Source organism: Lampetra fluviatilis, unplaced genomic scaffold (assembly GCF_964198595.1).
Source record: "Lampetra fluviatilis unplaced genomic scaffold, kcLamFluv1.1 SCAFFOLD_140, whole genome shotgun sequence".
NCBI lineage: Eukaryota > Metazoa > Chordata > Hyperoartia > Petromyzontiformes > Petromyzontidae > Lampetra > Lampetra fluviatilis.
Genome location: NW_027620713.1, coordinates 194,615 through 210,296, shown reverse-complemented (window position 1 = coordinate 210,296; position 15,682 = coordinate 194,615). Strand labels below are relative to the sequence as shown.

Genomic DNA, 15,682 nt, shown 5'->3' with positions numbered 1-15,682 from the left:
TGCGTGATGAAAGGAATCGATTCCTGGTAAACGGCTGGTGACAAGAAATCGATTCCCCGTTAGGGGCGGGTGACAAAAGGTAATCGACTCCCGGTCAAAACTGTGGGTGGGGGCGTGAAAAGGGTATCGATTACCCGGTTGGAGAGTCTAAAGAAGAATCGATTCCCTGGGCGGAGACAGGGAAATCGATTCTCCCGAGTGGTTCTCCTCAAATAAATCGATTCCCCGCCAAAGCTATCGGTAATTGCCGGTGTGTGTGTGGCAAAAGGAATCGATTCCGCGTCGTAACGCGCCGACACCGTCAAGAGGAATCGATTCCCTCCCCCCCCCCCACCCTCCCCCACCCAACCGCTTGCGCGCGCGCCAGTGGAGACCTCAAGCGGGAGTCAACGAGGGGGGACATTTTTGTTCTGTTCGCGTCTCTCGCCATCCCCGCTCGCCATCCACTCGCATCCCCTCGCTACGATGGCCGACGTCAAGGTACGCGGGTGTCACGGCATCGGGGGGAGTCTCTGCGAAGCGACGGCGGAGAAATTGGTCGTCGGAAAGCATCGAAGGGGTCTCCCCCCCCCTCCCACCGGTTACCCTCCCCCGGGTACCCCCCTCGGAACTGGGCGGAGGAGGAGGATGAGGAGGGGGGGCCCGTGACGCCTCCTCGCCCGAGTAGGCCGCAGGCGGGTTTTTTTGGCGGGATTTTTGGTCGTGGGGAGAGAGAGAGAGATGGGGGTCACTGTGTCTGAGGGGGTTCACTGAGGGGGTCACTGTGTCTGAGGGGGTTCACTGAGGGGGTCACTGTGTCTGAGGGGGTTCACTGAGGGGGTTTCGGGCTCAGGGTGTGTGTAGCTGTGGGTACCCGCTGTTTCACACAAACTCCACTCTGTAGAACAGGGGGAGATCACACAAACTCCACTCACTCTGTAGAACAGGGGGAGATCACACAAACTCCACTCACTCTGTAGAACAGGGGGAGATCACACAAACTCCACTCTCTCTGTAGAACAGGGGGAGATCACACAAACTCCACTCACTCTGTAGAACAGGGGGAGATCACACAAACTCCACTCTGTAGAACAGGGGGAGATCACACAAACTCCACTCACTCTGTAGAACAGGGGGAGGTCACACAAACTCCACTCACTCTGTAGAACAGGGGGAGATCACACAAACTCCACTCAGTAGAACAGGGGGAGATCACACAAACTCCACTCTGTAGAACAGGGGGAGATCACACAAACTCCACTCACTCTGTAGAACAGGGGGAGATCACACAAACTCCACTCACTCTGTAGAACAGGGGGAGATCTCACAAACTCCACTCTGTAGAACAGGGGGAGATCACACAAACTCCACTCACTCTGTAGAACAGGGGGAGATCACACAAACTCCACTCTGTAGAACAGGGGGAGATCACACAAACTCCACTCTGTAGAACAGGGGGAGATCACACAAACTCCACTCACTCTGTAGAACAGGGGGAGATCACACAAACTCCACTCTGTAGAACAGGGGGAGATCACACAAACTCCACTCACTCTGTAGAACAGGGGGAGATCACACAAACTCCACTCTGTAGAACAGGGGGAGATCACACAAACTCCACTCTGTAGAACAGGGGGAGATCTCACAAACTCCACTCACTCTGTAGAACAGGTGGAGATCACACAAACTCCACTCACTCTGTAGAACAGGGGGAGATCACACAAACTCCACTCGCTCTGTAGAACAGGGGGAGATCACACAAACTCCACTCACTCTGTAGAACAGGGGGAGATCACACAAACTCCACTCACTCTGTAGAACAGGGGGAGATCACACAAACTCCACTCACTCTGTAGAACAGGGGGAGATCACACAAACTCCACTCACTCTGTAGAACAGGGGGAGATCACACAAACTCCACTCGCTCTGTAGAACAGGGGGAGATCACACAAACTCCACTCTGTAGAACAGGGGGAGATCACACAAACTCCACTCACTCTGTAGAACAGGGGGAGATCACACAAACTCCACTCTCTCTGTAGAACAGGGGGAGATCACACAAACTCCACTCACTCTGTAGAACAGGGGGAGATCACACAAACTCCACTCACTCTAGAACAGGGGGAGATCACACAAACTCCACTCTTTCTGTAGAACAGGGGGAGATCACACAAACTCCACTCACTCTGTAGAACAGGGGGAGATCACACAAACTCCACTCACTCTGTAGAACAGGGGGAGATCACACAAACTCCACTTTCTCTGTAGAACAGGGGGAGATCACACAAACTCCACTCACTCTGTAGAACAGGGGGAGATCACACAAACTCCATTCTATCTGTAGAACAGGGGGAGATCACAAACTCCACTCACTCTGTAGAACAGGGGGAGATCACACAAACTCCACTCTGTAGAACAGGGGGAGATCACACAAACTCCACTCACTCTGTAGAATAGGGGGAGATCACACAAACTCCACTCACTCTGTAGAACAGGGGGAGATCACACAAACTCCACTCTGTAGAACAGGGGGAGATCACACAAACTCCACTCTGTAGAACAGGGGGAGATCACACAAACTCCACTCACTCTGTAGAACAGGGGGAGATCACACAAACTCCACTCACTCTGTAGAACAGGGGGAGATCACACAAACTCCACTCTCTCTGTAGAACAGGGGGAGATCACACAAACTCCACTCACTCTGTAGAACAGGGGGAGATCACACAAACTCCACTCATTCTGTAGAACAGGGGGAGATCACACAAACTCCACTCTGTAGAACAGGGGGAGATCACACAAACTCCATTCTATCTGTAGAACAGGGGGAGATCACACAAACTCCACTCTGTAGAACAGGGGGAGATCACACAAACTCCACTCTCTCTGTAGAACAGGGGGAGATCACACAAACTCCATTCTATCTGTAGAACAGGGGGAGATCACACAAACTCCACTCTCTCTGTAGAACAGGGGGAGATCACACAAACTCCACTCTGTAGAACAGGGGGAGATCACACAAACTCCATTCTATCTGTAGAACAGGGGGAGATCACACAAACTCCACTCTGTAGAACAGGGGGAGATCACACAAACTCCACTCTCTCTGTAGAACAGGGGGAGATCACACAAACTCCACTCACTCTGTAGAACAGGGGGAGATCACACAAACTCCACTCACTCTGTAGAACAGGGGGAGATCACACAAACTCCACTCTGTAGAACAGGGGGAGATGACACAAACTCCATTCTATCTGTAGAACAGGGGGAGATCACACAAACTCCACTCACTCTGTAGAACAGGGGGAGATCACACAAACTCCATTCTATCTGTAGAACAGGGGGAGATCACACAAACTCCACTCTGTAGAACAGGGGGAGATCACACAAACTCCACTCTCTCTGTAGAACAGGGGGAGATCACACAAACTCCACTCTCTATAGAACAGAGGGAGATCACACAAACTCCACTCTGTAGAACAGGGGGAGATCACACAAACTCCACTCTCTCTGTAGAACAGGGGGAGATCACACAAACTCCACTCACTCTGTAGAACAGGGGGAGATCACACAAACTCCACTCACTCTGTAGAACAGGGGGAGATCATACAAACTCCACTCTCTGTAGAACAGGGGAGATCACACAAACTCCACTCACTCTGTAGAACAGGGGGAGATCACACAAACTCCACTCTGTAGAACAGGGGGAGATCACACAAACTCCACTCAGTAGAACAGGGGGAGATCACACAAACTCCACTCTGTAGAACAGGGCGAGATCACACAAACTCCACTCACTCTGTAGAACAGGGGGAGATCATACAAACTCCACTCTGTAGAACAGGGGGAGATCACACAAACTTCACTCACTCTGTAGAACAGGGGGAGATCACACAAACTCCACTCAGTAGAACAGGGGGAGATCACACAAACTCCACTCTGTAGAACAGGGCGAGATCACACAAACTCCACTCACTCTGTAGAACAGGGGGAGATCACACAAACTCCACTCACTCTGTAGAACAGGGGGAGATCACACAAACTCCACTCTGTAGAACAGGGGGAGATCACACAAACTCCACTCACTCTGTAGAACAGGGGGAGGTCACACAAACTCCACTCACTCTGTAGAACAGGGGGAGATCACACAAACTCCACTCAGTAGAACAGGGGGAGATCACACAAACTCCACTCTGTAGAACAGGGGGAGATCACACAAACTCCACTCACTCTGTAGAACAGGGGGAGATCACACAAACTCCACTCACTCTGTAGAACAGGGGGAGATCTCACAAACTCCACTCTGTAGAACAGGGGGAGATCACACAAACTCCACTCACTCTGTAGAACAGGGGGAGATCACACAAACTCCACTCTGTAGAACAGGGGGAGATCACACAAACTCCACTCTGTAGAACAGGGGGAGATCACACAAACTCCACTCACTCTGTAGAACAGGGGGAGATCACACAAACTCCACTCTGTAGAACAGGGGGAGATCACACAAACTCCACTCACTCTGTAGAACAGGGGGAGATCACACAAACTCCACTCTGTAGAACAGGGGGAGATCACACAAACTCCACTCTGTAGAACAGGGGGAGATCTCACAAACTCCACTCACTCTGTAGAACAGGTGGAGATCACACAAACTCCACTCACTCTGTAGAACAGGGGGAGATCACACAAACTCCACTCGCTCTGTAGAACAGGGGGAGATCACACAAACTCCACTCACTCTGTAGAACAGGGGGAGATCACACAAACTCCACTCACTCTGTAGAACAGGGGGAGATCACACAAACTCCACTCACTCTGTAGAACAGGGGGAGATCACACAAACTCCACTCACTCTGTAGAACAGGGGGAGATCACACAAACTCCACTCGCTCTGTAGAACAGGGGGAGATCACACAAACTCCACTCTGTAGAACAGGGGGAGATCACACAAACTCCACTCACTCTGTAGAACAGGGGGAGATCACACAAACTCCACTCTCTCTGTAGAACAGGGGGAGATCACACAAACTCCACTCACTCTGTAGAACAGGGGGAGATCACACAAACTCCACTCACTCTAGAACAGGGGGAGATCACACAAACTCCACTCTTTCTGTAGAACAGGGGGAGATCACACAAACTCCACTCACTCTGTAGAACAGGGGGAGATCACACAAACTCCACTCACTCTGTAGAACAGGGGGAGATCACACAAACTCCACTCTCTCTGTAGAACAGGGGGAGATCACACAAACTCCACTCACTCTGTAGAATAGGGGGAGATCACACAAACTCCACTCACTCTGTAGAACAGGGGGAGATCACACAAACTCCACTCTGTAGAACAGGGGGAGATCACACAAACTCCACTCTGTAGAACAGGGGGAGATCACACAAACTCCACTCACTCTGTAGAACAGGGGGAGATCACACAAACTCCACTCACTCTGTAGAACAGGGGGAGATCACACAAACTCCACTCTCTCTGTAGAACAGGGGGAGATCACACAAACTCCACTCACTCTGTAGAACAGGGGGAGATCACACAAACTCCACTCATTCTGTAGAACAGGGGGAGATCACACAAACTCCACTCTGTAGAACAGGGGGAGATCACACAAACTCCATTCTATCTGTAGAACAGGGGGAGATCACACAAACTCCACTCTGTAGAACAGGGGGAGATCACACAAACTCCACTCTCTCTGTAGAACAGGGGGAGATCACACAAACTCCATTCTATCTGTAGAACAGGGGGAGATCACACAAACTCCACTCTCTCTGTAGAACAGGGGGAGATCACACAAACTCCACTCTGTAGAACAGGGGGAGATCACACAAACTCCATTCTATCTGTAGAACAGGGGGAGATCACACAAACTCCACTCTGTAGAACAGGGGGAGATCACACAAACTCCACTCTCTCTGTAGAACAGGGGGAGATCACACAAACTCCACTCACTCTGTAGAACAGGGGGAGATCACACAAACTCCACTCACTCTGTAGAACAGGGGGAGATCACACAAACTCCACTCTGTAGAACAGGGGGAGATGACACAAACTCCATTCTATCTGTAGAACAGGGGGAGATCACACAAACTCCACTCACTCTGTAGAACAGGGGGAGATCACACAAACTCCATTCTATCTGTAGAACAGGGGGAGATCACACAAACTCCACTCTGTAGAACAGGGGGAGATCACACAAACTCCACTCTCTCTGTAGAACAGGGGGAGATCACACAAACTCCACTCTCTATAGAACAGAGGGAGATCACACAAACTCCACTCTGTAGAACAGGGGGAGATCACACAAACTCCACTCTCTCTGTAGAACAGGGGGAGATCACACAAACTCCACTCACTCTGTAGAACAGGGGGAGATCACACAAACTCCACTCACTCTGTAGAACAGGGGGAGATCATACAAACTCCACTCTCTGTAGAACAGGGGAGATCACACAAACTCCACTCACTCTGTAGAACAGGGGGAGATCACACAAACTCCACTCTGTAGAACAGGGGGAGATCACACAAACTCCACTCAGTAGAACAGGGGGAGATCACACAAACTCCACTCTGTAGAACAGGGCGAGATCACACAAACTCCACTCACTCTGTAGAACAGGGGGAGATCATACAAACTCCACTCTGTAGAACAGGGGGAGATCACACAAACTTCACTCACTCTGTAGAACAGGGGGAGATCACACAAACTCCACTCAGTAGAACAGGGGGAGATCACACAAACTCCACTCTGTAGAACAGGGCGAGATCACACAAACTCCACTCACTCTGTAGAACAGGGGGAGATCATACAAACTCCACTCTCTCTGTAGAACAGGGGGAGATCACACAAACTCCACTCACTCTGTAGAACAGGGGGAGATCACACAAACTCCACTCACTCTGTAGAACAGGGGGAGATCACACAAACTCCACTCTGTAGAACAGGGGGAGATCACACAAACTCCACTCTCTCTGTAGAACAGGGGGAGATCACACAAACTCCACTCACTCTGTAGAACAGGGGGAGATCACACAAACTCCACTCTCTCTGTAGAACAGGGGGAGATCACACAAACTCCACTCTGTAGAACAGGGGGAGATCACACAAACTCCATTCTATCTGTAGAACAGGGGGAGATCACACAAACTCCACTCTGTAGAACAGGGGGAGATCACACAAACTCCACTCTCTCTGTAGAACAGGGGGAGATCACACAAACTCCACTCACTCTGTAGAACAGGGGGAGATCACACAAACTCCACTCACTCTGTAGAACAGGGGGAGATCACACAAACTCCACTCTGTAGAACAGGGGGAGATGACACAAACTCCATTCTATCTGTAGAACAGGGGGAGATCACACAAACTCCACTCACTCTGTAGAACAGGGGGAGATCACACAAACTCCATTCTATCTGTAGAACAGGGGGAGATCACACAAACTCCACTCTGTAGAACAGGGGGAGATCACAAAAACTCCACTCTCTCTGTAGAACAGGGGGAGATCACACAAACTCCACTCACTCTGTAGAACAGGGGGAGATCACACAAACTCCACTCTCTATAGAACAGAGGGAGATCACACAAACTCCACTCTGTAGAACAGGGGGAGATCACACAAACTCCACTCACTCTGTAGAACAGGGGGAGATCACACAAACTCCACTCACTCTGTAGAACAGGGGGAGATCACACAAACTCCACTTTGTAGAACAGGGGGAGATCACACAAACTCCACTCACTCTGTAGAACAGGGGGAGATCACACAAACTCCACTCTGTAGAACAGGGCGAGATCACACAAACTCCACTCACTCTGTAGAACAGGGGGAGATCATACAAACTCCACTCTGTAGAACAGGGGGAGATCACACAAACTCCACTCTGTAGAACAGGGGGAGATCACACAAACTCCACTCTGTAGAACAGGGCGAGATCACACAAACTCCACTCAGTAGAACAGGGGGAGATCACACAAACTCCACTCAGTAGAACAGGGGGAGATCACACAAACTCCACTCTGTAGAACAGGGCGAGATCACACAAACTCCACTCACTCTGTAGAACAGGGGGAGATCATACAAACTCCACTCTGTAGAACAGGGGGAGATCACACAAACTCCACTCACTCTGTAGAACAGGGGGAGATCACACAAACTCCACTCTCTCTGTAGAACAGGGGGAGATCACACAAACTCCACTCAGTAGAACAGGGGGAGATCACACAAACTCCACTGTAGAACAGGGCGAGATCACACAAACTCCACTCACTCTGTAGAACAGGGGGAGAACACACAAACTCCATTCTATCTATAGAACAGGGGGAGATCACACAAACTCCACTCTCTGTAGAACAGGGGGAGATCACACAAACTCCACTCACTCTGTAGAACAGGGGGAGATCACACAAACTCCACTCTCTCTGTAGAACAGGGGGAGATCACACAAACTCCACTCACTCATTCACTCCTTTGGAACCCCTTGTGTGTCCCCTTGGTAACCCCCCTTGGGACCCCCTCGTTGACCATGTGTGACCCCCTCCCCACCCCCCCCCCACCACCACCTTCAGGAGGACATTGATGAAAACCACGACCCCCACTTCGACCCCATCGTGTCTCTGCCAGAGCAGGAAGTTCGCACACTCGAGGAGGATGAGAGTGAGCTCTTCAAAATGTACGCCTCACCCCGCACCTCACCCAGCCCGGCACCCAGCCCGTCACCCAGCCCCCCACCCACTCACTCACTCAGTCACTCACCCAGCCCCTCAGTCACTCACCCAGCCCCTTACCCCACACCTCACCCAGCCCCTCACCCAGCTCCTCACACACTCAGTCACTCACCCAGCCCGTCACCCAGCCCCTCACCCAGCCCCTCAGTCACTCACCCAGCCCCTCACCCAGCTCCTCACACACTCAGTCACTCACCCAGCCCATCACCCAGCCCCTCACCCACCCAGCCCCTCACCCCACACCTCACCCAGCCCCTCACCCACTCACCCAGCCCGTCACCCAGCCCCTCACCCAGCCTGTCACCCAGCCCGTCACCCAGCCCGTCACCCAGCCCCTCACCCAGCCCCTCACCCCACACCTCACCCAGCCCCTCACCCAGCCCCTCACCCAGCCCCTCACCCAGCCCATCACCCAGCCCCTCACCCAGCCCCTCACCCAGCCCCTCACCCAGCCCGTCACCCAGCCCGTCACCCCACACCTCACCCAGCCCGTCACCCAGCCCCTCACCCAGCCCCTCACCCAGCCCGTCACCCAGCTCCTCACCCAGCCCCTCACCCAGCCCCTCACCCCACACCTCACCCAGCCCCTCACCCAGCCCATCACCCAGCCCCTCACCCAGCCCCTCACCCAGCCCCTCACCCAGCCCCTCACCCAGCCCGTCACCCAGCCTGTCACCCCACACCTCACCCAGCCCCTCACCCAGCCCGTCACCCAGCCCCTCACCCAGCCCCTCACCCCACACCTCACCCAGCCCCTCACCCAGCCCCTCACCCAGCCCGTCACCCAGCCCGTCACCCAGCTCCTCACCCAGCTCCTCACCCAGCCCCTCACCCAGCCCCTCACCCAGCCCCTCACCCAGCCCGTCACCCAGCCCGTCACCCAGCCCCTCACCCAGCTCCTCACCCAGCTCCTCACCCAGCCCCTCACCCAGCCCCTCACCCAGCCCCTCACCCAGCCCGTCACCCAGCCCGTCACCCAGCTCCTCACCCAGTTCCTCACCCAGCCCCTCACCCAGCCCCTCACCCAGCCCGTCACCCAGCCCGTCACCCAGCCCGTCACCCAGCTCCTCACCCAGCTCCTCACCCAGCCCGTCACCCAGCCCGTCACCCAGCCCGTCACCCAGCCCGTCACCCAGCCCCTCACCCAGCCCGTCACCCAGCCCGTCACCCAGCCCGTCACCCAGCCCGTCACCCAGCCCGTCACCCAGCTGCTCACCCAGCTCCTCACCCAGCCCCTCACCCAGCCCGTCACCCAGCCCCTCACCCAGCTCCTCACCCAGCTCCTCACCCAGCCCGTCACCCAGCCCGTCACCCAGCCCGTCACCCAGCCCGTCACCCAGCCCGTCACCCAGCCCCTCACCCAGCCCCTCACCCAGCCCGTCACCCAGCCCGTCACCCAGCCCCTCACCCAGCCCCTCACCCCACACCTCACCCAGCCCCTCACCCAGCCCCTCACCCAGCCCGTCACCCAGCCCGTCACCCAGCTCCTCACCCAGCTCCTCACCCAGCCCCTCACCCAGCCCCTCACCCAGCCCCTCACCCAGCCCCTCACCCAGCCCCTCACCCAGCCCGTCACCCAGCCCGTCACCCAGCTCCTCACCCAGCTCCTCACCCAGCCCCTCACCCAGCCCCTCACCCAGCCCGTCACCCAGCCCGTCACCCAGCTCCTCACCCAGTTCCTCACCCAGCTCCTCACCCAGCCCCTCACCCAGCCCCTCACCCAGCCCCTCACCCAGCCCGTCACCCAGCCCGTCACCCAGCCCGTCACCCAGCTCCTCACCCAGCCCGTCACCCAGCCCGTCACCCAGCCCGTCACCCAGCCCGTCACCCAGCCCGTCACCCAGCCCGTCACCCAGCCCGTCACCCAGCCCGTCACCCAGCCCGTCACCCAGCTGCTCACCCAGCTGCTCACCCAGCTCCTCACCCAGCTCCTCACCCAGCTCCTCACCCAGCCCCTCACCCAGCCCCTCATCCCTCACCCAGCCCCTCATCCAGCCCCTCCACAGCCCCTCACCCAGCCCGTCACCCAGCCCGTCACCCAGCCCGTCACCCAGCCCGTCACCCAGCCCGTCACCCAGCCCGTCACCCAGCCCGTCACCCAGCTCCTCACCCAGCTCCTCACCCAGCCCCTCACCCAGCCCCTAATCCCTCACCCAGCCCCTCACCTAGCCCCTCACCCAGCCCCTCATCCAGCCTTCCTACTCTTCACCTCCTCACCCGTCGCCTGCACGCTCACCCACTTGCTCACCCACTCACCGTCCACCCACCCACTTGTCACATGGGTGTCCCTCTGTCTCCGTGTCTGTCTCTCTCTCTGTCTCCGTGTCTGTGTGTACAGCCAAGCTGTCCCTCGACTCACCCACTCACTGTGTCTCTCTGTCTCTCTGTCTCCGTGTGTCTTTCTCTGTGTCTCCGTGTCTCTCTCTGTGTCTCTGTCTCCACGTGTCTCTTTCTCTGTGTGTCTCCGTGTCTCTCTCTGTGTCTCCGTCTGTCGCTGTGTCTCTCTGTCTCCGTGTGTCTTTCTCTGTGTCTCTGTTTCTCTCTCTGTGTGTCTCCGTGTCTCTGTCTCCGTGTGTCTTTCTCTGTGTCTCTGTTTCTCTCTCTGTGTGTCTCCGTGTCTCTGTCTCCGTGTGTCTTTCTCTGTGTGTCCCCGTGTCTCTCTCTGTGTCTCCGTCTGTCGCTGTGTCTCTCTGTCTCCGTGTGTCTACGTGTACAGGAGAGCCAAGCTGTTCCTCTGCCTACTCACCCCTCACACATTGTCTCTGTGTGTCTCTGTGTGTCTCTCTGTGTCTCTGTGTGTCTCTCTGTCTCTGTGTTTCTCTGTCTCCGTGTCTCTCTGTCTGTCTGTCTCCGTACGTCTCTGTGTACAGCAGAGCCAAGCTGTCCCTCTACTCACCCACTCACTGTGTCTCTCTCTGTTTCTGTCTGTCTATGTCTCCGTGTCTCTCTCTGTGTCTCCGTGTCTCTCTCTGCGTCTCCGTGTCTCTCTGTGTCTGTCTCTGTCTCCGTGTCTCTCTGTGTCTCCGTGTCTCTCTCTGTGTGTCTGTCTCTGTGTCTCCGTGTCTCTCTCTTTGTCTCTGTGTCTGTCTCTGTGTCTCCGTGTCTCTCTGTGTCTCCGTGTCTCTCTGTGTCTCTGTCTCTCTCTGTGTGTCTCCGTGTCTCTCTCTGTGTCTCTGTATGTCTCCGTGTCTCTCTCTTTGTGTGTCTCTCTGTGTGTCTCTCTGTGTGTCTCCGTGTCTCTCTCTTTGTGTGTCTCTCTGTGTGTCTCTCTGTGTGTCTCCGTGTCTCTCTCTTTGTGTGTCTCTCTGTGTGTCTCTCTGTGTGTCTCCGTGTCTCTCTCTTTGTGTGTCTCTCTGTGTGTCTCTCTGTGTGTCTCCGTGTCTCTCTCTTTGTGTGTCTCTCTGTGTGTCTCTCTGTGTGTCTCCGTGTCTCTCTCTTTGTGTGTCTCTCTGTGTGTCTCTCTGTGTGTCTCCGTGTCTCTCTCTTTGTGTGTCTCTCTGTGTGTCTCTCTGTGTGTCTCCGTGTCTCTCTCTTTGTGTGTCTCTCTGTGTGTCTCTCTGTGTGTCTCCGTGTCTCTCTCTTTGTGTGTCTCTCTGTGTGTCTCTCTCTGTGTCTCCGTGTCTCTCTCTGTGTCTCCGTGTCTCTGTGTGTCTCCGTGTCTCTCTCTTTGTGTGTCTCTCTGTGTGTCTCTCTGTGTGTCTCCGTGTCTCTCTCTGTGTCTCCGTGTCTCTGTGTGTCTCCGTGTCTCTCTCTTTGTGTGTGTCTCTCTGTGTGTCTCTCTCTGTGTCTCCGTGTCTCTGTATGTCTCCGTGTCTCTCTCTTTGTGTGTCTCTCTGTGTGTCTCTCTGTGTGTCTCCGTGTCTCCGCGTGTCTCTACGTGTCCAGGAGAGCCAAGCTGTTCCGTTACCTACTCACCTACCCAACCCTCACCGTGTGTCTCTCTGTGTGTCTCTCTGTGTGTCTCTCTGTGTCTCTCTCTCTGTGTCTCTCTCTCTGTGTCTCTCTCTCTGTGTGTCTCTGTCTCCATGTCTCTGTGTGTCTCCGCGTGTCTCCGCGTGTCCAGGCGAGCCAAGCTGTTCCGCTACCTACTCACCTACCCAACCTCACCGTGTGTCTCTCTGTGTGTCTCCGTGTCTCTCTCTGTGTCTCTGTCTCTCTCTGTGTGTCACCGTGTCTCTCTCTGTGTCTCCGTGTCTCTGTATGTCTCCGTGTCTCTCTCTTTGTGTGTCTCTCTGTGTGTCTCTCTGTGTGTCTCCGCTTGTCTCCGCGTGTCTCCGCGTGTACAGGAGAGCCAAGCTGTTCCGTTACCTACTCACCTACCCAACCCTCACCGTGTGTCTCTCTGTGTGTCTCTCTGTGTGTCTCTCTGTGTGTCTCTGTCTCCGTGTCTCTGTGTGCCTCTCTCTCTGTGTCTCCGTGTCTCTGTGTGTCTCCGTGTGTCTCTGTGTGTGTCTCTGTCTCCGTGACTCTTTCTCTCTCTCTGTGTGTCTCTCTCTGTGCGTCTCTCTCTGTGTGTCTCTGTCGCCGTGTCTCTCTCTGTCTGTCTCCGTGTCTCTGTGCCTGTGTGTCTCTCTGTGTATCTCTCTGTGTGTCTCTCTGTGTATCTCTCTGTGTGTCTCTCTGTGTCTCTGTCTCCGTGTCTCTGTGTGTCTCCGTGTCTCTCTCTCTGTCTCTCTCCGCGTGTCTCCGCGTGTACAGGAGAGTCAAGCTGTTCCGCTACTTACTCACCTACCCAACCCTCACCATGTGTCTCTCTGTGTCTCTCTCTCTCCGTGTGTGTCTCTCTCTCTGTGTCTCTGTCTCTGCGTGTCTCTTTCTCTGTGTGTCTCCGTGTCTCCGCGTGTCCAGGCGAGCCAAGCTGTTCCGCTACCTACTCACCTACCCAACCCTCACCATGTGTCTTTCTGTGTCTGTCTCTCTCTGTGTGCCTCTCTCTGTCTCCGTGTCTCCGCGTGTCCAGGCGAGCCAAGCTGTTCCGCTACCTACTCACCTACTCTCTCTGTGTGTCTCTCTCTGTGTCTCTCTCTCTGTGTCTCCGTGTGTCTCCGCTTGTCTCCGCGTGTCTCCGCGTGTCCAGGCGAGCCAAGCTGTTCCGTTACTTACTCACCTACCCAACCCTCACCGTGTGTCTCTCTGTGTGTCTCTCTCTGTGTCTCTGTCTCTGTGTGTCTCTGTGTGTCTCCGTGTGTCTCCGCGTGTCTCCGCGTGTCTCCGCGTGTCCAGGCGAGCCAAGCTGTTCCGCTACGCCAGCGAGTCGGAGCCGGGCGAGTGGAAGGAGCGAGGCACGGGCGACGTGAAGCTGCTGCAGCACAAGCAGCGTCGTACCGTACGCCTGCTCATGCGGCGGGACAAGACCCTCAAGATCTGCGCCAACCACTACAGTGAGCGCACGCACGCACGGATCGCTGGCTCGCTGGAGAGAGATTCCGTCTGACTCACTGGTTGGCTGGCTCGCTGCAGAGAGATTCCGTCTGACTCACTGGTTCGCTGGAGAGAGATTCCGTCTGACTCACTGGTTCGCTGGCTCGCTGGAGAGAGATTCCGTCTGACTCACTGGTTCGCTGGCTCGCTGCAGAGAGATTCCGTCTGACTCACTGGTTCGCTGGCTCGCTGGAGAGAGATTCCGTCTGACTCACTGGTTCGCTGGCTCGCTGCAGAGAGATTCCGTCTGACTCACTGGTTCGCTGGCTCGCTGCAGAGAGATTCCGTCTGACTCACTGGTTCGCTGGCTCGCTGGAGAGAGATTCCGTCTGATTCGCTGGAGAGAGATTCCGTCTGATTCCTCTGCCCTGACACCCCTACCCTGGGTGAATGAGTGGGTGAGTGAGTTGGTGAGTGAGTGGGTGAATGTGTGGGTAGGTGAGTGGGTGAGTGGGGGGGGTGTACGAGTTGGTGAGTGAGTGGGTGAATGTGTGGGTAGGTGAGGGGGTGAGTGGGGGGGTGAGTGGGGGGGTGAGTGGGGGGGTGAGTGGGTGGGTGAGTGGGTGAGTTGGTGAGTGAGTGGGTGAATGTGTGGGTAGGTGAGTGGGTGAGTGGGGGGGTGAGTGGGTGGGTGAGTGGGTGGGTGAGTGGGTGAGTTGGTGAGTGAGTGGGTGAATGTGTGGGTAGGTGAGTGGGTGAGTGGGGGGGTGAGTGGGGGGGTGAGTGGGGGGGGTGAGTGGGGGGGTGAGTGGGTGGGTGAGTGGGTGGGTGAGTGGGTGGGTGAGTGGGTGGGTGGGTGGGTGAGTTGGTGAGTGAGTGGGTGAGTGAGTGGGTGAATGTGTGGTGTAGGTGAGTGGGTGGGTGGGTGAGTGGGTGGGTGAGTGTGAGTGAGTGACTCCTCCACCCTGACTCCTCCGCCCTGACTCCTCTGCCCTGACTCCTCTTGCCGTAGTCACGCCGCTGATGGAGCTGAAGCCGAACGTGGGGAGTGACCGTGCTTGGGTTTGGAGCACTCTCGCCGACTTCACGGACAACGAGGCGCGGCCCGAGATGCTCGCCCTGAGATTCCTCAACGCTGAGAGTACGTGGGGGGGAGGGGGAGGGAGGGTGGGTGAGTGAGTGTACGAGTTGGTGAGTGAGTGGGTGAGTGTGTGGGTAGGTGAGTGAGTGAGTGTGTGTGTAGGTGAGTGAGTGGGTGAGTGAGTGTACGAGTTAGTGAGTGAGTGGGTGAATGTGTGGGAGGGTGAGTGGGGAAGTGAGTGGGTGAGTGTCCGAGTTGGTGAGTGGGTGAATGTGTGGTAGGTGAGTGAGTGAGTGGGGGGGGGGGGTGAGTGAGTGAGTGGGGGGGTGAGTGGGGGGTGAGTGAGTGAGTGTATGAGTTGGTGAGTGAGTGGGTGAATGTGTGGGTAGGTGAGTGGGTGAGTGAGTGTGTAGGTGAGTGAGTGGGTGAGTGAGTGTACGAGTTAGTGAGTGAGTGGGTGAATGTGTGGGAGGGTGAGTGGGGAAGTGAGTGGGTGAGTGTCCGAGTTGGTGAGTGGGTGAAT

At 55.4% G+C, this 15,682-nt stretch overlaps 1 protein-coding gene across 1 annotated transcript in view; it reads left to right on the top strand.

Annotated features, from left to right (window-relative positions):
• Positions 1-320: 320 nt before the first annotated feature.
• RANBP1 (RAN binding protein 1) overlaps positions 321-15,682 on the top strand; it is a 29,152-nt gene continuing 13,790 nt past the window's right edge. The window contains exons 1-4 of the mRNA XM_078884819.1: positions 321-480; positions 8,559-8,662; positions 13,941-14,098; positions 15,091-15,219. Coding sequence (XP_078740945.1) covers positions 466-480; positions 8,559-8,662; positions 13,941-14,098; positions 15,091-15,219 — 406 coding nt within the window. The 5' untranslated portion in view covers positions 321-465. The remainder of the gene's footprint in view (positions 481-8,558; positions 8,663-13,940; positions 14,099-15,090; positions 15,220-15,682) is intronic.